Below are 25,104 nucleotides of genomic sequence, written 5' to 3' on the forward strand. Positions count from 1 at the left end.
ACAGTACTCTGACGACATCCAAATGGAATTTGGCCTGGATGAGTGTGCCAAGTGCACATTCATACAAGATAGACCAACATAAAAATTGACTGAGATACAACAATACAGGAGCTAGGCAATGAAGCATCTTGCAGATACCTTTGGAGTAGAAGAGGACCACCAAATGTGTCATAAATAATGCACAAAACAATTACCAAAGAATACCTGCATAGAACGAGGCCGATTCCAAAAACATACTTCTCCTCAAGGGACAAAATCAAAGCCATAAACTAACCTGCAGTGCCAGTGTTCCAATACAGCAGGGAAATAGTAAACTGGCTGGCCACAAGTGGAAATTGGCAAACTGGATATCAGAACAAGAAAACTCCTCATTATCCTCAGAACAAGAAAATTTATCTCTCACTCACCTTGCAAAAAACTTCCAAAAACAGGTGCGAATAGAACATGTCATGCGCCAAACCGAAACACCAACAAATACAGCCCCAAAAATTGCAAAAAGGACAAAAGAAACAACCCCATCAGAGATGGGGAATCCCCCGCCATTGAAAAAGGTCATACATATTCCAGATAATGAGGGAGGTGAATTGGAAACAAGACACCATTTGGTCATCATGTCTTTCGAGCTAAACAGCAAAAAGTTTAAGTAAAGATTTAGAGCCTATTTCACAATAATGTCATTTTTCAAGATGGCTGCCTGGCGGCCATATTTGACGTTCGACATGGCCGAAATTCAATAGCAACGTACTTCGTTCCGTTACCTACATTTCCAGCAAGTTTCATCAGAAAAGAAAAAAATTAGAGCCTATATCGGGATAACGTCGTTTTTTTCAACATGGCTGCCTGGCGGCCATATTGGATGTCCGAGTGGGCCGAAACCATGTTGGAAAAAGTTCCCCAGTGGTGAGGAACGTAGTAACCAAAAATAATTGAAATCAGATAAGTGGTTTTCCATTTATTACAAAAAACATTTTTTTAAAGATGGCCGCCCCAGTCGGCCATCTTGGATCCGGCCACACCCAAAATCAATAGGGTTCTTCCTTTTCAGGTGGTACATGTGTGACCCAAATTTCAAATCGATATGGCGAACAATTTGAGTTATCGCACTCACAGCTATAAATGTTGACGCCCAGCCGGACGGACGGACGACCCGGGTGACAACAATATCCCCCTTCTGCCACGCGGCGGGGGATAAAAATACAATATGAAATACCAACAGATATATCGTGTCAACTGGGAGAAAGACAAAAGAGCAGGGAAATACAAAAAAACAAGCAGTCAGAAACTGGTACTTACAAAATCGTCAACTTGACCTCTGACCTTGTCAAATAAAAGCTGTCTCAAGAGAAGGTAGCGACACAAACCAGACGTTTCTACGATGATTCTGCACCAAACCATCAAAAATCGTAACGTCGACCGAAGCAAAAATCTCCATTTCTCCACGCAGTTATTTAATATTATTTTATCAAAGTCACAAAACCGTAATATTCGGCCATCCACCAACAATCTTTACATAATCCGACGGCTTAGCGAGTCAGGCATGCGACCGATAACCTTTATTGGGATTAAAAAATGACTTAAACACCATCTTTATCGAAAACACCGTCAGCGTGCACACGGAAAACCTTTACGTGACTCAACGCCGCCTCTGCTTGAGCACGCTGCCCCACGTGATGAGCCGTGACGCGGCGAGTGAAATATTTTTATACAACCTTAAAACGTCTCCAAAACATCCGATTTTTATCAGAATTTCGACAAGCGAGTTTTAAGCGTCCTAAGCGATCGCAAAAACAGAAGACAAAATTAAAATTGAAGTTAAAACGAACTCGTAACGTCGACCGAAGCAAAAATGCTCCATTTCTCCACATGAATTTATGGAATTATGTTTGACCTCACTGTGACCTTGACCTTTGACCGATTTTGACCAAAATCTAATCAGCGCTAGCCATCACCCTCCTGAATCACGTGGTGTAATTTGACATTGGTAGCTTCTTCCGTTCTCGAGTTATCGTGCCTACAAACGAACACACAAACAGAGGACGGAAGTCATCAATATTAAAGATTTCGTAAGTAATAATTGGGCAGACTGGCAATAGACAAAGAAGAATCATTGGAATGGCGAAGAAGAGGTCAGCTCAATTGGGACGGAGAACGAATCATTTTAAATGCCCAAGACCAAGGACACCACACCAATGGCTTTAAATAAATGGCAGGACTGGGCCAATCGGACAAGTGTAGATTCTGCAAGGTAGAAACAGAAAGCATGCGTTACCTCCCATCAGGATGGAAAAAAAACCTCTTGTCAGAACAGCTGTGCACACAAAGGCACAACAAGGTATGTGGAGTAATCCACTGGCACATCTGTAGAAATTTCAATATCCCAGTTCCACAAAACTCAGAAACATGAACCAAAAGCAATAATTGAAAACAAGAATATAATGCTCACGTATGTCCTGATGATGCTATCCAGCGTGAACATCAAAAAAACAAAGCACTGTGACCAGACATAGTTCTCAGATGCAAAAAGGAAAAGAAGGCATTGTTGAGGTTTCAGTACCCAGTGATTTTGGTCTAAATAACACAGAAATCAAGAAAATGACGAAATATCAAGACCGCACGAATGAAGTGAAAAGATCCTGGAAGCTGAAGAGTGGCAAAATTGTACCGGTGATAATTGTAGCAATGGAACTGAGAAAGACGAAACACACACACACACACACACACACACACACACACACACACACACACACACACACACACACACACACACACACACACACACACACACACACACACACACACACACACACACACACACACACAATGACCTCGGGACTGATCAATATGCTGCCCTGATGAATCCGGGCAGCAGGGAAGATTTAGCCCTCAACTTGCATTTGGGGGTACAATCACCACGAAGAGGCATCCCTGATAGTTACACTTGTATGTGTTGTGCATGCTGCTTGCAACTGCCCTTCTTCGTTGTTGTTTTTTTAATGCCTCTTCAGCCAGTTGTTGTAGGCATTCTTACTTACGAAATCTAAAGATTTCCAAAGTATATTGATGACTTCCGTCCTCTGTTTGTGTGTTTGTTTGTGTGCGTGTTTGTATGTGTGTTTGTGTGTTTGTGTGTTTGTTTGTGTGCGTGTTTGTGTGTGTGTTTGTGTGTTTGTTTGTAGGCACGATAACTCGAGAACGGAAGAAGCTACCAATGTCAAATTACACCACGTGATTCAGGAGGGGGATGGCTAGCGCTGATTAGATTTTGGTCAAAATCGGTCAAAGGTCAAGGTCACAGTGAGGTCAAACATAATTCCATAAATTAATGTGGAGAAATGGAGTATTTTTGCTTCGGTCGACGTTACGAGTTCGTTTTAACTTCGATTTTAATTTTGTCTTCGGTTTTTGCGATCACTTTAGGACGCTTAACACTCGGTTGTCGAAATTCTGGTAAAAATCGGATGTTTTGGAGACGTTTTAAGATTGTATAAAAAATATTTCACTCGCCGCGTCACGGCTCGTCACGTGGTGCAGCGCGCTCGAGCAGACGCGTCGTTGAGTCACGTAAAGGTTTTGCGTGTGCGCACTGACGGTGTTTTCGATAATTAATGATGGTGTTTAAAAGTCATTTTATCCCAATAAAGGTTATCGTCGCATGCCTGACTCGCTAAGCCATTGGATTATGTAAAGATTGTTGGTGGATGGCCAAATATTGTGGTTTTGTGACATTGATAAAATAATATTAAATAATTGCGTGGAGAAATGGAGATTTTTGCTTCGGTCGACGTTACGATTTTTGATGGTTTGGTACAGAATCATTGTAGAAACTTCTGGTTTGCGTCGCTACCTTCTCGAGAAGCTTTTATGAGACAAGGTCAGAGGTCAAGTTGACGATTTCGTAAGTACCAGTCTATGACTGCTTGTTTGTTTGTTTGTTACTTACGAAATCTAAAGTACCAGTTTATGACTGCTTGTTTTTTGGTTGTCCGTCTATCCATCATTGCTTGTTACTTACGAAATCTAAATATTTCGTAAGTATATTGATCACTTCCATTTCTGTTTGTTTGTGTGTTTGTTACTTACGAAATCCAACGATTTCGTAAGTATATTGATGACTTCCGTTTCTGTTTGTTTGTTTGTTTGTTTGTTTGTAGGCACGATAACTCGAGAACGGAAGAAGCTCCCAATGTCAAATTACACCAGGTGATTCAGGAGGGTGATGGCTAGTGCTGATTAGATTTTGGTCAAAATCGGTCAAAGGTCAAGGTCACTGAGGTCAAACATCCAAAACATTCGATTTTTGATGGTTTGGTACAGAATCATCGTAGAAACTTCTGGTTTGCGTCGCTACCTTCTCTAGAGACAGCTTTTATTAGACAAGGTCAGAGGTCAAGTTGACGATTTCGTAAGTACCAGTCTATGACTGCTTGTTTGTTTGTTCTCTTGCAGGAAGTAAACACTACTGCCTGCTATATTTGACTTGTGGATGCTGCCTTTGTTTTTTAAATTATTATTATTATTATTTTTGTCTACTTGTTCATCTCGCAAAAAGAAAAGCGTATATGTGTATGTGTATATTTTTATTTTATTTTATTTTATTTTTTTAACATGGTCTATGCTCGTGGAAGAGCGATTACATAACAAAGGGAATAGCAGAAGAAACAACAGCAGGGCAGAGGGAGAAAGTAGTCAGAGACAGACAAACAAGGAATGCACGTAACAATGAGGGGTAAGGGAAAACGTAAAGGCTGGACATTATGGATACACTAGCATAACCCGTGCTCTGTGCGACATGTTGGGGTGGGTGTGTTTGAGAAAGGAACTGATGCAGAGTATCAGTCGTAATTTTACTTTAATGCAGTAAGTGGAATACGATTTCACTCTTTCAGAACCATTTTATTTACTTTTTTTGTACCATGCACCTCATATGGTCTTTGAGATAATGTAAGCCGGATATCACGTTACTCGAGCGCAGAACAAAGTCGAAGATAGCGCGACACGAAACCACAAACTCGGAAATAATGTACAAGATAAGGAATTTTTTTTAACCAGTTTGTGATTTTGTCAAGGTCTGAGGGGAGGGGAGAAGCTGCTGTCTGTCTGTCAGAAGGATGAGAGACGTCATGGCAGAGACTGGAGTCGTTACCAAAAAGATAGATGGAGGATTTTCCAGTCAGTGAAATAATTAATGAATATTAGGAATAATATGGAGCCGAGAACACTACCTTCAGGTACTCCAGCCTTGACAGGGAGAGTGGATGAAAAGGTTCCGTTGAGAGCTACACGTTGTCTTAAAGAGGGGGGGGGTGGGAGTTCATAATCCAAGAGTGGAGTTGACCTTGGATTCCATAGGCAGACAGTTTGGAGAGCAAGGCAGGATGCCAGACTGTATTAAGCTCGAGATATCTCCAGAGACGGCCCTCATCTCATGTCTGATATTGAGGTTCTCCACCATTGTTGAGAGAGCAGAAGCATCATGTCTCAGGTAGAGTGACCAGATCTGAATCCAAATTGATGATCTGAGATGAGGCTGTTGGAGAAAAGGAATGATTTTATGTCAACTGCAATGATGGATTCCATGACCTTGCTGATTTGGAAGTACATTAAGCAAATTGGGCTGTCGTTAAGAGGATCTGTTTTTGCACATTTTTGTTTTTGCACATGGCACATGACCACATGTACAGTCATGGCCAAAAATATTGGCACCCTTGCACTTTTTTTTCAAATAATGCACCATTTCTTCCAGAAAGTTGTTGAAAAAAAAAATTGGTATCCACATATGTATTTCTTTGGTTTACAGTGAAACAAATCAAAAAAAGCTGACAAAATTATTAAATCTGAGCTTAATCCACACAGAAATCCTAAAATGTCCCAGACAATATTATTGGCACATTTTAGAAATTGTGAGGAATAATTAGCTTCAAGCAGGTGATTCTCCTTTACTTTGCAAATGAACTCACTTGTCATGAGTTGCAGGTGCCTGCAATATAAAAATCACTCATTCAACCAGTTTGAAGAGAGAAAAAAAAAACAGTCATTCTGCTGTTTTGTGTCACTGTGTGTTCCACAATGAGCATGGAGAAAAGAAAGAAAACCAGAGAATTGTCTGAGGAGGTCAGATAAAAGATTGTAGCCAAGCATGGACAATCTTAAGGCTACAAGTCCATCTCCAGAGACCTTGATGTTCCTGTGTCCACCGTACGCAATGTTATCCGGAAGTTTAAGGTCCATGGCACTATAGCCAACTTCAGTGGATATTGCCACAAGAGAAAACTTGATCGAAGATTACAGTCAAGGATTATTCTAATGGTGGAGAAAGCACCTCGATCAACTGCCAAACAGATTCAAGCTGACCTTCAGACACAAGGTACAACAGTTTCAACTCGCACCATCCGTCACCAACTCAATGAAAAGGGTTTCTCAGGTGGGAGACCCAGGAGGGACCCCACTGCTGAGAGAGACATAAGAAAGCCTGACTGGAGTTTGCCAAAACACACCTGAACAAGCCAAAATCCTTCTGGGAGAATGTCTTGTGAACAGATGAGACAAAATTAGAGCCTTTTGGTAAAGTGCATCATGGCTATGTTCACAGAAAACAAAATGAAGTCTTCAAAGAAAAGAACACCTTCCCTACAGTCAAACATGGTTGAGGTTCAGTGATGTTTTGAGGTTGCTGTGCTGTCCCTGGCACTGGGTGCCTTGAATATGTGCACGGCATCATGAAATCAGGAGATTACCAAGGCATTTTGGAGCACAATGTTCAACTCGGTGTCAGAAAGCTGGGTCTCCTTCGAAGGTCGTGGGGACAATGACCCCAAACACACTTTTAAAAGCACCCAGGAATGGTTCAAGACAAAACGCTGGACTGTTCTGAAGTAGCCAGCAATGAGTCCAGATCTAAATCCCATTGAACACCTGTGGGAGGATCTGAAAACAGCAGTTGGGAGAAGGCACCTTTCAAATCTGGGAGAACTGGAGCGGTTTGCACAAGAAGAGTGGACCAAATTGCCAGTAGAGAGGTGTAGGAAGCTCATTCATGGCTATAGGAAGTGCTTGACCAGTTATTTTGTCCAAAGGCTGTGCTACCAAATATCAAGTCAATGTGATTTCTTTTTCTTTTATTATTTAAATTTTAAAAGGATATATTAAGTTCTTAATCAAAAACAAAGGTTCTGTAATATTAACAGTGAAATAAAGAATTGTGGAGACCAAATTTTTTTTATCAATTTCAACTTATTTTTAGAGAAAATTGTGAATTATTTGAAAAAAGTGTAATGGTGCCAATATTTTTGGCCACGATTGTATATCCTGTATATCCATACAGGGTGGTTCAAATGTCTTGCTATATAATCATGTAAAAAGACTTTCTACTTATAAAAATAATTAATTCGTGGGTTTAGTTATTTATTTTTCAGTAACAAATGGTAATAACATATCATTTTAATGGACAAGTGACAATGTGTGAAAGAGGAAATTTTCAAACTGAGCTCCATGCAATCAGAAATTCTGCTGCTGCATCCTTATTACTGAGGCCCTAAATATGTAGGATAACTAATTCCACCTTTTATTGGTGAGTGTACACTGTTGCATATTTTGGTTCTGACATTTGATCCAAATGTCTGAAGGAATGTGGTCAGGGATCATTTAATATTACCTTTCACATCGCTACAAAGGCTTCAGCACTACTGAAGAACTATTAAAAATAAATCTTAAAAATCCAACTCCTCCCCCCCCTATTTATTTTGCCGACAACACTCGCCAGCACTCACTAATGAACCTCTGAAAGTTTGACGACGATCCGTTTGGCCATCTCTGAGAAAAATGGCCGCGCGCGCGCACACACACACACACACACACACACACACACACACACACACACACACACACACACACACACACACACACACACACACACACACACACACACACACACACACACACACACACACGTATCTGTCATTCATAATTGTCCTGTTCTTTCCCCTTTCCATTTTGAATACACTTGATGAACTCACTGGTTCTGTGTGTCATTCAGACTGCTGTTATCAGTGAGGCAATACCTGAGTCAGCTTTAAATCCTTTTGGAGGATATTTGGATGTTGGGAGCTTAACACCCGCAATTACATTCACCTCCTCACTGATTAGAACCATCACTCAGGTTCATCTTGATTATGCCCCCGTGAGGTAAAGTCACCGGGTGCAGCACTATCGGCTGCAGGCATTTCAAGTTGAGCTTGCTGTAGGAGCAGATAGGCCCTTAATCAAACCCAGATCATCGAGCATCTTACCCATTTGGGCGACTTGATCCCTGAAAAAAAAAAAAAAAAATTAGAACGACTTGGGAGTTAATTATTAATTAGTTATCTCTTTATGAATCATAGCATACTAAGTGTTTTGTAACCCCAGTTAGCAACAACCAGGATATGGGAAGCTCCTTGTCACGCTGTCTGTCTCCCCCCCCCCACTCCATAATTAACACATTGTACCTCATTGTCATTTCTCACCTCCGCCATAATTTCCATGTTGAGATGGCTGTTCCACGTGTGCGAGCCCCACACGGTTGTGACATGGCAACATTATGTGAGTGACTTTGTCACTGCGGAAGCGCTTGCAGGACAGTGGGAAGACTCGCACCATGGGGCTCGGTGCAATGGCTATATGAGCCAGCCATACACAGATGCCAAGAGTCGTGAGGGACCCAAGGAGAGTGAGTCGGCACACACAGCAGCACTGAGGAATGAGGACCATAGGGCAGTGCATTCAGGCAAACACAGATATGAACAGTGATCGAGTTCGCACCTGGAGCACCTGAAGGAGGAGAGACTGCGGTGGGAACATCCTGCACAAGTGCAAAGCCTGACCCACATGACCACATTATGTCTCCTGACATTCCCCAAAATGGAAGACCACTAAAACCTCTACCTCATCCATCCTGTCTTGTTATTTGTTTTCTGTCGTGTCCTTTAACGAACCATGGAATCGTCCTCCACTGTAACCAAATTCCCTTTATAAAGCCATATTCACATGCTGAAACCGCTGCACAGTCAGGTTAATTAAGCATACTAAGATCAAGTCAGGTTAAGATCAAGTCAGGTTAATTCAGTACTGGACCATGGAGTCACCGTGCTTGAGGAATGCCTCTCCCCTGGGACATGCCATCAAGACAAACATGCAATGAGACAAATCTTTATAAGCCAAACAGCACTTTAAAACGTTAGTAGGATTCAATACCTGACTTTCAAAATGATGTATGAATGCTAATTGAGTCCTTTTGGGCATGCGCTATGTATACGTTTACAGTGATTCGGTTTGGCTCGATGGACACTTTTAACCTGCCATTGCTGTTGCAAAATTTGTGATTCAAATCTTCTTTTAAACTTAATTTTCCAACATTTAGACAAAAGAATGGAAGTTTCAAATTGGTTAACCATAATTGTTCTGTTCCTGAATGCAAATTGGACTCATGGGAGTATAGGAATAGTTTGAGAAATATCCATGATTGAGAGTTCATGAGTTCATTCCATTTACTGTTTGTACATTATCGTGTCTGTTTGTTATATCTAATGCATACACACACACACACACACACACACACACACACACACACACACACACACACACACACACACACACACACACACACACACACACACACACACACACACACACACACACACACACACACACACACACACACACACACACACACACACACACACACACACACACACACACACACACACACACCACACACACCACACACACACACATCACCCTCATCACCATCCTCATCACCCAACATGATTGATGGTAAATAATCTTACCCTGTACATGCACGAGCCCCAGATGTGCCTTTTCCTTTGTTGCTCAGAAGAACCTAATCCAGATACACAGTCTATTCACTGGTAACAATACGTCGGAGAGTGTGTAACACACGTACCTCCACTCCACTTCTACCGACCCACCTGATCGGGAGTTTGTATGAGCAGGTGCCCTTTGGGTGAGCTGAGAAAGTTTACCAAGTCTTTTGTTGTGCAGAGGCCCTACCCTTTCTCTCAGGTACTTTTCAAAGCATCTTTCAGAAGCTCCATGAGCCATTCCAAATCACAATCCTTATCCCAGACACGTAATACATTTTATTTCAACCCAATCTCCTCAGCTCCATGGGGTTTATGCGTTTGCACACTGAGCGTTTTGGGGCGGATTACATCATTTCGCAAGTGCTGTATTGTATGAATAATATTCGTGCATTGGGCTGAATAGAATTTGGTTGGTTGATTGAATTTGAAAAAAATAGTGAGAGCAGATGCTCTTGATTTGTTTTGGTGTTCTTTTTTTCTTTTCTTTTTTTTGGGGCTCGATGGAAGACAAAAAATAATTTTGCTTATTAAAAACTTTGTTCGTAATTTTGTTTCTTGTGGACAATTGCAAGTCTTATAATAACAATTGCTGGACTCGTAAAATTTGCCATTGCAGGCAAGAATAATTCATATTTTTAAAATCTGATGTTCCAACATGGTGGTTGCTGTAGGTGGTGTGCATTACTGGAAAGGAGGTATTCAACCTTCGCCTGTGTCTTTACGAAGAGGAATTTGATGGTGTTGGAGATTTGGAGCCAGAGGATGTACCATTACAGCCTGGAGCAGGGAAAATAGATGGGCGTGTGGAGCTACACGTTGGCTGTATCAAAGTTATACATTCTGCTCAATTCTTCAGTGCTCTTCTGGTCAGCATTTGCATTCCTTGTTGCTATTGCATTAGCCATTAATTGAACATTGCTCATGTATTTTTTTTTGTCAAACTTTCCTCGAGATAATTTCGAGCAGTTTTGTACTTGGTCCTGCTGTCCCACATCATGCTGATTGTCTGCACTCGACATCTTTTCTAAAGGCATTCTTGGACAATTTCCAAACAGCCAAAGCTGCTTTGTCAGCTGCAACAGCACAAGCAGCAGAGAGGGCAGCTGAAGGTGTAAAGGTTCTCACTCAGCGGAGCAGCCAATATGTACTCATGGTGAACCTCAAAGCCCCCGTAATAATTTTCCCAGCAGACCAGCGAGCAATTGTTGCTGATCTGGGGCTCATTACTATTAATAATCGATTTACTACACACTGCATTGAATCTATGACTGCTTTCCCTGCTATGGGCAACAATGGAGTACTTGAAGACCTCCCCATCATAGACAACATCAACATTCATCTCGCTGATCTGAAAGTTTATCGGTATGACGTTTAAAACTTCGTTTCTGTAATAGGATAGAGTGATAATTGTGGAATTGATGGAATTGTATTTCTACTCTTTATGATTTATAATTCTAATGGTTCAATGTTTACTCATGTTCTGCACCACCAGCTGAGTTTGACTTTTCGGTGTTCATCCTACCTGTTCCAGAGTTAATATGCTGAATGGCAGTTCTACTCAAGGGCAAAGTGACATCGTTGATGAGGCAACAGGCAACGAAGTTGTGCTACTAGAACCCATTACCCTTGATGTACTGGTCAAAAGAAACTTGTCTTCTGCCTGGTTCCAGGACTGTCCTGATGTGGCAGTTAAATCTCAGCTCAGGGCCATCAAGGTTCGCAAAAATGTTGTTAATTGCTATGAAGTTGTTTAGCAGCATTTACTCATGCTGTTTTCTTCAGAAAATGTATTGCAAGAGTTACATTTCCCATTTATCTTCTTTTTTTTTATCTCTTTTTCTTTTTTTGCTGCTGATGTTCATAATAATTACGGTCGCCTAATTTGGACCAGTGTCCCAATCCCATTCCTGACAACAATATTATGGTGGACCGCCGGATGGACTCCAGGTCAAATCCTCCACCCACACGTCACAAATTTAGCAACAGACCTTCATAAGAGACCATTCTCCATCCACCAGAAAGCCGAATAGATCTTTGCTTTGGTTTTTGGCTGACAGAAAGCTCTAAGAAGGATCTCTGGCTGTAATAGGTTCCCTGTTTATCAGGCTATGGTGAGCCGAGCAAAGCCCAAGGAACCGCATCACCATTTGGAAACCCGCTATCGGGTTGATGGCACCAATTTCCACCAACCATGCTTTTTAACTACGTCGAGGTTATAATACTCCAAATGTCAAACTCCGTGCCGAGCCAAACACAGGTGTGATGTATTAGGTGTTTATTTAACAAGGGCAGGGAAGATGGGTTGAGATGGAGCACATATTTACAGACAGTATTTCACAATTCAATACAATAATAATTCCCCACACCCATGATAAATCGATCAGTTGAGCCGCTACCTTAAATGTTCACACAACAGTTACTAGGACAGATTGGGGAATTCACAAGACAATGAAGATATTGTCAGCAAAGCGGCAGGTAAAGCCTGGCAAAGAGTCCGGTGGCAGTTCGGTTCCATGGCAGGGCGAACGTCTTGTCACTTCTGTGCCGAGGAGCGGAGTAGCTCTCTTCTGGTGGGGCATGGTTCAGCTCACTAAGAGCAGGCGAGAAGCGCAGTTTCCTCTGCACCGATTCCAGGGAGCGATTTCGATTTTCCTTCTCCCTGTGCACTTGCCTTTTTAATCACCTTCTCTCTCTGCTCGTCACAGGCTCATTTTGGTGTTAATGACTCAACACATGACAACCAGCTTTTCCACAAAGCCACGTGTGCAACGAGTTGTCCATATGTCCACCCCTGTGGTGATTTAACTGCCTTGCCATTAACCGCAGTTTGACGGCACCTTGAGCCTCAATGTTTTGTGTGCACTTTAAAAGAAACATTTAAAGGACAGTTTATAGAGGAAAAGATTTAAATGCTTAACAAGGGGTAATCGGGTCATAGACACATTACGGAATGGAGGGCTCGCAATTAAATCTATAATGTCAGGAAGAACACGTGATCCTTGTACAAAAATACTGTAGTCTTGTGCTGAACATTTAATAATGAAATAACTATACTACCTTACTCCCTTTCAGCCCAATCACATCCCCACAGCAATACTTTTTTCTGACCATCTCCTGATGAAATTTCAATCTCACTATTCCTCTAGTCAGCTCCACTTCATAACTTGCCACTGAAGTAGCCTTGCCTCAATTTTTTAATGAGTGCATAACAAAATAAGGACAAAGTTAGAAATGTTCCTCTAATGTTTCTTGTTGTACTGCTGGGTCACAGCCTTAATTGCTTTGAAGGCACCCACATTGATTGTTTGATAAATGTGGTACTAAACTTACTTTTAATGAGCAGTTCTTGATTTCTTCCCATTTTACTTTTTCATTACTCTTTGTTTCAGATCTTCTTAAGCCAGGATGATCTACGGCTTTCTCTAAAGGCAATGTGGGAGAGTCTAGGAAACCAGAAGCATGCGGCTCCACCAAGCAAGGATAAAACTGAACAGTTGCAGAAGAAAGTTGCTTTTTCTTCCTCAGCTGAACCATCTTTGGCATCACCTTCTTCACAACATGTTCATTTCATGCTTGATTGTGAACTTCCAAACCTACAGCTGGCACTCCTCCAGGTGTGTATTAACATACAGTAGCATCTGGATAATAAGTGTATGTGCTTATTTTTAGATTTAATGGAACACACATGTGTGAATATTTTCCATATGCGCTTATTTTCCTCGAGCACGTATCTGTTTAAACTCCGCCACAAGTTCGTTTTCCATGTCTGGGTGAAAGGCCCGTCTTCCACTCCCTATCTTTTTCAAACCTTTCGCACTCTGAACAATTATTTCCTCATTCTTCACCATTCACATCAAAGTCTTTGTGTTAATTCCTAATTTCTTACATGTCTGGTCCTGGTTCTTACAAGAGTTATAAAACGTGATAATCTCAATCTTCTTTTCACTGGTGTATGATCGATGCTTCACTAGCGTGTCCATTTTGATCGTGATGAAAAACGTTGTTTTATGACCCTTTATCATAAAGGTTTGTAAAACAGCCTTTTACAACCCCTTATTTTTTTTAAAAAAACATTGTTTTGAATATACAACTCTTGTAAGTACCAGTATCAGACGTGTAATAAATTCGGACTTGATGTTTATGTGCCAATAAAGGCCCGGTCACACCTTGACGTTTTAGCCAACGTATGCCGATTTTTGAATTTTTTTTCTAAAATGCTGGCACACGTTGAATACGTTATGGGTAAGTTTTGATAACATTGAGAGCACGCTGAAAAACACTGCCATACGTCGTACGTTGGCTTTAAACGTTGTACTTTTCGGTTGTCCTCAAATTTTTTCATGCTTGAAATTTCACGACGTATGCCGGCGTATGACTCGCACGTTCCGCTACGCTGGCCACAAGTTGTATGCACGGTCTGCGATCGTTGACAGACGTCAGCACATGCTACTTGTAAGTTAATCATAAGTTGAGAGACGCCGAGGTAATGTTTAGCGCACCCGAAACTTATTTCTAACCTATGATTAACGTGTTGTTGGCACGTTACGCTATCGTTGCCACACATCGACAGACGTTACTTTTAAGTTACTCATAGGCTGAAAGACGTCGGTACAATAGATCGTCCTTGCCTCAGCGTCCACGGCCACGGCCAGGACACTTATTTGCAGCATTCTTCAAACTTTTCTTCGGCATGACGAGGATGTTCACACTTCGATGTCTAGCTTGGTTATGATTCCAATTGTCCATCGGCAGCGTCTATTTAAAATAGTCGAGTTTGAGCGTTTTAACACGTTCAGAAGAAACGCTTCAAATTTCCAAACCCCAGCGTCAAAAAACAAAGGCGAGTGACAGCAATTTAAATCGTTCATTGTAAACAATGAAAATAGCTGAGTGGTACCGTTTAAAAGTAGTTGAGTGTAAAAAAAATGCAATTGTTGAGCGCAAGCGTCTACTTTCAATAGAGGAGATGCAGCCATTTAAATCGTTGAGTGGCAGCCTATGAACCTACCCGTGGACACGCGGACGCAAGGACGATCCATCATAACCCACACCCTCCCCCTCACACTCACCTACTACTGCCAACATGAACAAACTACTACTAATACTAATACTAATACTGATACTGATACTGTTACTGCTGACATGGACATCGACTCAAAAAGGACTCGAAAACACTGTTGGGTTCCCCTTTTATGAACACCATTTTTATATACCAATTCCCAAAACCGCTGGGAACACGTCTTTATATGGCAGTTGTAAGCTAGAAACACGTTCATTTATTTTTTTTGTCGACCGGAAGACGTCATTGGAATACGTCTACATACGTCGATGTGTGTTGGGACTACGTAAAGAATTGGTTCAAAGCACGTCAAACATAAGTTAGAAATAAGTTTCGCGTAAAAAAGACATTACCGCGACGTGTTTCGACTTATGAGTAGCTTATAAGTAGCCTTTGTGGACGTGTGTAAGCGTCCACATATCGTGTGTACAACTTATCCCCATCGCATGCGGAACGTGTGTCATACGCTGAGTACGTCGTAAAATTTTGAACATGTTTAAAATTTCTTGACGTACTCTACTTACTACGACGTATGATAGCATACTTTAGCGTTCTACTCACGTATACCAAACTTACTCATACCGTATTTGACGTGCCCCCAACGTTTTAGACACATTTTTCTTAGGTCGGCATACGCTGGCAAGATCGCCAAGGTGTGACCGCGATGTTGACACTTCCATTTCTACGGCAGTTATGATTCGAATCGTTGTGTGTCAGCCTTTTAATAGGCTACGTCACGACATCGTCGGCGATGCGTGCAACGCACTATGCCAAGTTAGACTATCGTTGGGCATCGGTTGTGTAGGCCGACAACAGATTCAGCATTCGTTGGTATAAGTTATCTATAACACAACGAAACGTTCTGTGTCCATTACTAATATGTTATGCATACGACCAACTCGTTATGAATACGTCCGAATCTTAAAAAAAAAAAAAACATCAAAAGTTCAACGTCAGCCAGCGTTTTACATACATTTTAATACGTTGCCATCGCTGGCTAAAACGTCAAGGTCTGACCGGGCCTTTAAACAAACACTGTAGTGTTTGAGTTGATAACATTTTCATTTTTCAAAGCCTTACTATGACGTTTTTATTTGCACTTATTTTTAATGGAGAAATAAAATAGTGAGGGTTGTGTGTGCTTATTTTTTTCATGTGTTTATATTCACACATACCGATTCTACTGCAATTCAATGGATTCTAGAGATGCTTGTATTATGCTTTCAAGTGTTCAATTAGGGACTCTTGTTCTGGGAGGGTTTGTGTGGTCGTTTTCTTGTTATTATTCATAGGGGATTTGTGGGGTTTTTCGATTAATGTAAAATATCTGAATTAATTAAGGATAATGCCATCCTTCCACAAATTTCTGTGTTGATTATTGCTATCCTGTTTAAGTCCACATATGGATTGTTTCTCAGGTTGCAGAAGCAGAGAGATCACGTGATGAAGAGTACCGTCTTGGGGAGGTGTCTCTCTCCGGAATGAGTGCCAGCATTAAGATGGACACCGATGACAAGATTAAGGCTTGCGTAACACTTCAGTCGTTCACCCTTGAAGATCAAAGACCTGAAATGACTCGAATATCATCACGGTATGACTATGAGTCGGTCCAGACTGTCCATTCTTCCAATGCCTATATAAAGGAATTAACAAGATTAAAGATGCACAAGAAGGTCACAGCGAATAACCAAGATGCTTATACAAATCTAACTCCTTAACTTGACGAAGCAGCAGGGCACAAGATTGAGTCCCATCACAGCACCCTGTGATATGACACTGTCATGCACATAAATTATGCTGACACATCTCCAAACTAGAGAGGAGAGCATTCGGTAGAGTGCAAAACCTCCGCCGCCAATACTGCTCGGTCACTCAAGTGAACCTGATATCCTATTCATTCAATTTGACGTCAACAGTGCTCACAGAGTTATAGTTTGCAACTTTCCCTTTTACTTTTAACTTTTACATACTCAATTCATTCGTCATAACTAGATTCCTTGAGACAGAAATTGATTTTACGTGGGTATATCCACCTGAAGTTCCAAAATCAGCCGCAATTATAATTTTGGCATGTTTTTTTGTTGGAAATCGCTTATAACATGTAGAAATGCAAAAAAAAAAAAATCAATTTTGTTGAAAAAAAAGTTGCAAAAATTTTTTTTCTCTAACAATTTTTTTTTTTGGTGGGGGGGTGGGAGTTGGAAATCACTTAAAACATGTAGAAATGCAAAAAAAAATTCAAATAGTTTTTCAAATTGGCCGCCATAGCGGCCATATTGGATTTTGGACCAAGTCCAAAATCTAATGGCATGATCCTTGGACCAAACCTAATCCCCCCCACCAAGTTTCTTCGAAATTCGTCGGAATTTTTCCGTAATACTGTTCACAAACAAACAGAAAGGGGTGAAAACAGTAACCTCCGATCTTCGATGGCGGAGGTTAACCAGGATGGTGTCCGTGTGACACACAGGTTTTTGCAGACTGAAATTTATACCTTCAATGGGCATGAATTAATGAAAGCAGAGTTGCCAATCCAGATTTCACCCTTGTTATGAGCTCATCAGGCCAACATACTGCTAAATTGTTTATTCGTGACCATACTAAGCCCGTTAATAAATACAGATCGAACCCCCTAACTTGACGAGACAACAGGACACGTATTGAGTCCAATCACAGCACTTTCTGCACGACCTGTTTGTAACGGGTGTCGCCTGCCACATGAGCGCATTGTCTCTGCCCTGCTGATTACCAGTTAGGAGGTTTGCAGTTAGGAATAATAAATTTAAAGAAAGGAGTAAACTGACCCTGTGACATGATACTGAAGTCAAGCCCATAAATTATTCCGACACATTACCTCCAAACTAGGATGGCGTCCTTGTGACACTCGGGTCTCTGCAAACTGAGATTTATGCCTTTTTGGTCACGAATAAATGAAAGTAGAGTTACCGATCCAGATTTTGCCCTTGTTATGAGATTGAAATGTGAAAAAGCATTTTTTAAAGGTAAAAGGATTTCGATGTTTTAATTTTCTGCTTGGAAACAATCTTTTGTGGACTGTATATTTTTATTTCCCTTCTTGTTTTTTTTTCGACACAAAATTAAGGCTCGTGGTAAAGCAAGATTACAAAAATGGTGGGTTATCAGATGGCCAGTTGGGGAAATGGGGTGCGAGTGGACATAGAAGAATCAATGTACATGGTCTGACAATGGTGGTAGTAGGTGTGGGGGAAAGTAATCATGTGTGGGGATAGAATGCAACATGAGATGGTCCTGCCATCCTGAAACATTTTAGGAAAAACAATGATTGAAATGACCGTGGAGGACAAATTCAAGGAGTAAAGGGCAGACTTCTTGTTTCTTATTTCCATAATATTCAATTTAGTCTGTGCTTCCATTCTTTTTAACGTCAACATTCATTCTACTGTTTTCGTTATTGGCATAAATGAGTCCTTCAGTTTGAGTGTTTTTTCTTTTTGTTTTCTTCAGAGTGGTTACATTAGAGTCTACTCGGGAGAATGGAGTTGCTGCGGATATTTGCTGGACTCGTGAAACTGACGGAGATGTGTTGGAATCTACGTTTCAGCGCGTCTATGTCTGTGGCAGCCTCGACTTTCTGATTTCTGTTTCACACTTTTTCCTTGATGACCCTGCTGCTGATGTTTCATCTGTTGAGAGCCTGAAGGAATCTGAACCAGAAAAACAGCACCACATTGTCCAGGGAAATCTGAAAGCTGAAGGTAAATTTTTCACATACACCAAAACAAATTGCCATTGGGTAAAATGTTTTTCAATTTAGCAGAATTTTTTTATGTTGAAGGCTCCAGCCATGGACTATATCGTCCTCATCGAGGCCAGACCTTAAATAAAAGAACTGCATAAATAGAAAAGTGAAGAAAGAGAGAATCGTCGAAGAGTTTTTGAGGAAGTAAAAAAAAATTGCTTTTTGAAAAGGGGAAGGTCAAAAGTGTTTGGAAAGACCTGAGAAGGTAAAGAGTTCCAGAATTTGGCAATGGAGGAGCAGAAACGCACTTCATAATGGTCCATCCTTGATTTGCCGATGGCTACACAATGATCATGTGATGTAGTGACTTGCCCAGTATTTTGTGTTGCTAATGGAGGTACACAAGCAGCAAGTTCTCTGGAGTAGAAACCGAAGTAATATCTATAGAAAAGAGAAAGAGGGCCAACTTTACGGTGTTAGTCGAGCGGGTCTAGTTTTAACGTCAGATTGTGAGAGTTGATCAGTCGGATTGCTTTGTATTCAATTCTGACCAGTAAGTTTGTGGAGCTGGAACATCCCCAGATGTGAGAGCAGTATTCTATACAAGGACGAATTAATCCTTTATATAGTTGAAGCCAGTGTTTAGAGGAGAATAATTTTTGACATCTGAGCATGACTGTTTCTTAGTGGCAGACTTAGCTATTCGCATAATGTGTGAATTCCAGGATAAATTTGATGGTGCGATAATACATAGTAGATTTATTGTATCACATGGTGTAATTGTGAAGCTTTCAAAGGAGAGTTAAGAGGAGTTTTAGAGAGGGATAGGAAGAAATTGAGTTTTAGAAGCACGAAACTTAATTACATTTGCTCCACCAGGAAATTTTGTCCAAATCCGAATTTAAAGAGGTGTCTGATGAAACAAGATGTCGGTTAAGTGAGGAGGAGGAGGAGGAGAGGAGATTGGGACCATACTCCGTGCAGAGCGTTAGTGCTGCTTAAGCAGTCTCCTTGGCTGTTGGACACAATCCTGGATGGGTCGCCACTCTGACACAGTATACCAGCATGCTGGCACTCTATTTGCCGACCTCAGAAGGCTGACAGGCTGAGTTAACCCCACCTGGTATTAATTCAACAGCTGAGCGGGATTTGAACTCAGGACCCAAGGATCCAAAGCCTGCCACCCTTACCATTCAGCCAACACCAGGCATAAGTGAGGGAAGATGGAGCATGTGTAAAAAAAAAAAACATGGAAGAATGTATTGTTGAGTCCTCAGCATTCGAGTGCAGTGTATAAGCTCCCAGAGGCCGCTGACGGAGCTCTGGTAGCTCATACAGTACATGTTGCTGCATTTGAACCTGGGGGTAACTGCTGAAATTTCTTTGTGTTCTTCCTGACATCTTTGTTCTTTGTTCCCTTCTTACTTATTTCTAATTTTTCACAATTCTCTGTATTCATTCTAATTCTTGCTTTTTATTCTTTTATCTCTTTTACTCTCTATTTATCTGTCTCTCTAAGGAGAAGTGAATTCTTGCAGAAATTTTTCTGTGAGGCTCACTTGGCTGTGCTTGAATGGGTTTGAGGGTTGGTGGAGTAGCAGTTGAAACCCAAATCCTCTCCAGATTCCTTCTGATGACTCCATCTTTGCTCTTTGCTTCTTTGGGTTCCTTCTTGGTCTTCCGTTTGATTTGGTTATTTGTAGAAGAAAGAAGGTCATTGATAAAAAGAAGGAAGAGCGGTGGAGACAGGACAGAACCCTGAGGGACACCGCTGTTGATAAGGAACGGGGGAGATGTTGAACCATCAACTATTATGGAGATAGAGCGGTTGGAGAGAGAGCTCAATATGAGAGAGCAGAGTTAAGAAGGAAAGCCGAAAGAGGGAAGCTTGGCTATCAGACTCTGCCAAACTCTGCCAAAGGCTTTTGAGATATCAAGGCCTTCAACAAAAGATTCCCAAAGTCTCCCAGAGAAGAATCCCAGACATTCGTGATATAAGAAAGGATATCACTGGTAGATCTTGCTTGCGAAAGTCTTTTATCTGACCACCAATATGGCTATGAGATTTGAGATGCTTGAGGAAATGGGAATTGAGAAAACATTCAAAAACTTTGTAAATAGTAGAAGTCAGAGCAATAGGATGGTAGTTGGAAGGGTTTGAACGATCTTTAAAACCCTTTTAAAAAATAGCCTGTGCTCAGGCAGGCTTCCAGGAAAGAGGAAAAGTTTGGGTTTTTCAACAAAAACAAAACAAACGAGCAAGCATGGGTGTAAGTTCTGAAGCACACTCCAGCAATACATGAGGAGGAATGCCCAGAGCCCAGAGCAAGGAGTACTTTTTGACTGCATGACAGTAGATTATAGGGAGTGGCATAGGATTAATAAAGGGTGCATCGAGGGGAGTTGGAATGTTGGAGTCATCCATTGCGTATTATGAGATTAAGGATTCGTCACTCCTCAGGTGTCATTTCCCTGGTCTCTGTTTATGCTCCGACTGAGGCGAGTGATCTCACCATGAAAGACGCATTCTATGCCACGCTCGAGTCTGTGGTTGATCAGTGCCCCAGACGAGATACACTTCTTGTCTTGGGGCATTTCAATGCATCGACTGGAACTGATAGGGATGGTCATGAGGTGTGTGTTTGTCCCCATGGGTCAGGAACTATGAACCAGAATAGCACTAAGTTCCTTGACTTTGCAAGAAGTCATGGACTTAGGGTGGCTGGTTCATGGTTTCAGCGCCCACAAGCTCATCGCTGGACTTGGTATTCCAACGCTGGCGGTGTGGCAAAGGAGATTGACCATGTCCTCATTGATGGTCGTTGGAGGATGATCCAGAACTGCAGGGTCTACCGGAGTGCTCAGTTCCTCAATACTGACCACAGGCTTGTAGCAACTCTAAAGCTGCACCTTAAATCCTGGAGAATGGCACCATCCCAGCCTAGGCTGGATGTTGGCAAGCTCAGGGATGAGAGAGTAGCTGAGGAGTTTGCGAACAGGCTGAGTGGACACTTGGGGGGTCTGAGTGCTTTGGAGGGTCCTGAAGAGTTGTGGAGTGCCTTCAAGACCACCGTCCTTGATGTTGCCGGTGGATGTCTTGGAACTCACCGCAGGGCAAAGAAGAATTTTGTCTCTCAAGGGATACTGGATACCATTGACCAGAGTTGCAGGGCCAGGCTGAATGGCAGAGCTGAGCTGTTCAGGGAGCTGAGGCATAAAACTGTACGTGCACTGAGGGTGGACAAGGAGGCCAATGTGCGAGGAATCTGTGAGGGGGTAGAGCATCACCTGTGGACAGGTGATTCTCGTCCCACTTGCAGGGGAATTCGCGCATTGCGTTCATCCAAGCCCATCCCTCAGAGCACTGCAGTTAGAGCAGAGAGTGGTAGGCTCTTGACAGAGGAGTCTGAAGTGAAGGCCCGCTGGGCCGGTTACTTTGAGCGGTTGCACCAAGCTGATCCCCCAGCTGTCGAGTTGGACGTCAAGGGTGTCACAATCCCTGTTGCTGACCCTCGAATCAATTGTGGTCCACCTTTGCTTGTGGAAACACAGGCTGCGGTGAACCACTTGAAACGGGGAAAAGCTCCAGGGATCTGTGGCATCCATGCTGAACTTCTCAAGGCCGGTGGAAATGCTGCACTCGTGTCGTTGCATGCAGTTTAGTGCTCTGCCTTGAACACATGCATCATCCCAACTGATTGGAAGAGGGGCCTTGTTGTTCCTCTTTGGAAAGGGAAGGGTGATCGCCAAGACTGAAACAACTACCGAGGGGTGACGCTGCTCTCAGTGCCGGGCAAGGTCTTTGCTCGGATAATTCTTGATAGGGTTCGCCATCATCTGCTTGAGCACGAGTGTCCAGAGCAGTCAGGCTTTACACCAAAGAGGTCAACGATTGACCGTATCCTTGCTCTTCGTGTCCTCACTGAACGCAGACGAGAGTTTCGGCATGGGCTGCTTGCAGCCGATGTTGATCTCTATAAAGCGTTCGATTCAGTGAATCGGGATGTCCTCTGGAGGATTCTTGGTCTTCGTGGGGTGCCACTAAAACTGATCGATCTGATGTCTGAACTATACTCTGGTACTGAGAGTGCTGTGAAGTGTGGTGGTACCATCTCTGACTGACTTATTTCCAGTTGTTACTGGAGTTTGTCAGGGGTGTGTACTGGCCCCCACACTTTTCAGCACTTGTATGGACTGGATTTTTGGGAGGATGTCGGAGAGATTAAGCTGTGGTGCATCGTTTGGGAATGTCAAGATCTCGGACCTTGATTTTGCAGATGATGCAGTCATCTTAACGGAGACTTTAGATATCCTTTTGGGGGCCCTCGAGGTGCTGAATGAGGAATCGGAGCCGCTCGGATTACGGGTTTCTTGGGTCTAAACTAAGATCCAGGCTTTCGGTGACATCTTGGATGCTGCTGTCCTATCTGTGTCTGTTTGTGGTGAGGATGTTGAGGTCGTGGAGAGATTCACTTACCTTGGCAGTGATATTCATGTCTCTGCTGGCTGTGAGTCAGAGGTCAATAGACATCTGGGTCGGGTCTGGGGAGTCATGGATTCACTGGATCATGGGGTGTGGCGCTGCCGGTACCCGTGCGGGAGGACGAAAGTCCGAGTCTTCAGGTCCTTGGTACTTCCAGTCTTGCTCTATGGATGCGAGACTTGGACTCTGACCAAGATCTGAGATGGAGACTTAATTCCTTTGGTACCAGGTCTCTTCTGAGAATCCTTGGCTATCGCTGGTCGGATTTTGTGTCCAACGAGCGGTTGCTGAGAGAGACTCGGATGAGATTTGTTACCTGCATAGTCCGTGAGCGTCAGTTGCGGCTGTATGGACATGTGGCTCGTTTTCCTGACGCTGATCCTGCTCACCAGATTCTCTCAGCGAGGGAGTCTCATGAGTGGAGGAGGCCAGTGGGCCGACCACGTGCCTCGTGGTTGCAGCAGGTTGACCATCATCTCAAGGAGATGGGGATGGGCCTGGCATCTGCCTGGGGGATGGCCAGATGGAGGCCCCTGGAGTACCGGCGGAAAGTGGACGCAGCGACGCGCTGTTCTGGCACATGCTCCCATACCTGACCTGACCTGATCCATTGTGGAAATAGGGGAGAAAAGCGAACCAAAAAGAGTTGCTTTATCATTCAGATAGACAGCAACTGTTTTTGGAGTGCAAAAGTGGAGGAAAGGTCAAGTGACAGAAATTGTTGGAGATACTTTTAGCTAAAGAACAGAAAGATCTATTGGTGGAAGAATATGAGAGGTTGTCACATTTCTTTTGGATAAAGGAATGCTTCGCCTCACGAATAACATGTTTGCAATGATTTCTGGCAGACAGGAAAGCTGAATGCGAGTCGGAGCAGGAAGAGTTTTTCCATGTCCGATATGCTGCATCCCTTGCACGAATGGCCGGAGAGCAGGAATTTATTTATTAATCTATTATAGAATGCCTTTGTTTCAATGACTCACTGGTAGTTATATTTTGCAGGAACCAAAAGCTCACCTGGAACTCAGTCCATCACAGTGATTGTGCATGTGGAAAGCCCTGAGCTCGTTTTTGTGGCCGATATGTCAAGAGCAGATGCCCCAGCTATTGTAGCCACCATGGAGTGCCACGGCAGCCTGCGCAGCTTGCCCGAAGAATGTAATTCTTTTCTTGTGATCCGTGGCCTTCGACTGACTGCAATGGCTTTCCTCAAGGAATGTCGTGAGGACATCGCAGCAACTGTGAGCTCGATTTATGTTCCATTAATTCGTGAAAACATTGTTTCTTAACCTTTGGTTGACAGAAATTGATTTTGTCACACTTGCGTCTGAAATATGGTCATATGTAATCCCGTATTAACCTTTTTATGCATGTAAATACATGATTGATACATTTGGGGTGCAAAACATTTCTTTCCTCTAAATTAATAATCTATCTTCTATCTATATATTAATACTGAAGGACCAATTTTGTGCTCCTCCTAGCGGTCGCGTCATGTTTTTCTCGGTACTGTGACCTGGACTGAAAGAAACTTCGTACCTGTAAGAGTGCATCGCACATAGTGGCAATAGTCAACCTTCAACTCTGAAGAAGAATAAACACTTTTCGTTTTACATTCGTTTACATGACAACGTGTGACGTCACCGCTGAGAGGTGTCAGGACGTCATGACATCATCGGTCATTCGCTGACGTCATTACGTCTGTCGTCGACAGACCGTTACCGCTGAGAGGTGTAATTCCACTCCTCAAATAGCGTCTGCAATGTAAAACCCTCTTCTGCACATGCTGACTACCTCAGAATGTGAATTCGACACAAAAAATGTAACAAGAAACATTGTATCTTCTATCTATATATTAATACTGAAGGACCAATTTTGTGCTCCTCCTAGCGGTCGCGTCACGTTTTTCTCGGTACTGTGACCTGGACTGAAAGAAACTTTGTACCTGTAAGAGTGCATCGCACATAGTGGCAATAGTCAATCT

At 42.5% G+C, this 25,104-nt stretch overlaps 1 protein-coding gene across 1 annotated transcript in view; it reads left to right on the forward strand.

The window, feature by feature from the left end:
• LOC147023371 (intermembrane lipid transfer protein VPS13A-like) overlaps positions 1-25,104 on the forward strand; it is a 220,847-nt gene that overhangs the window by 122,115 nt on the left and 73,628 nt on the right. The window contains exons 34-40 of the mRNA XM_085888717.1: positions 10,529-10,723; positions 10,888-11,219; positions 11,389-11,572; positions 13,247-13,471; positions 16,335-16,507; positions 18,403-18,653; positions 24,123-24,361. Of these exons, the coding sequence (XP_085744843.1) occupies positions 10,529-10,723; positions 10,888-11,219; positions 11,389-11,572; positions 13,247-13,471; positions 16,335-16,507; positions 18,403-18,653; positions 24,123-24,361 (1,599 nt within the window). The remainder of the gene's footprint in view (positions 1-10,528; positions 10,724-10,887; positions 11,220-11,388; positions 11,573-13,246; positions 13,472-16,334; positions 16,508-18,402; positions 18,654-24,122; positions 24,362-25,104) is intronic.

Source organism: Eptatretus burgeri, chromosome 7 (assembly GCF_056783735.1).
Source record: "Eptatretus burgeri isolate ZD-2024b chromosome 7, Ebu_testis_v1, whole genome shotgun sequence".
Taxonomy (NCBI): domain Eukaryota; kingdom Metazoa; phylum Chordata; class Myxini; order Myxiniformes; family Myxinidae; genus Eptatretus; species Eptatretus burgeri.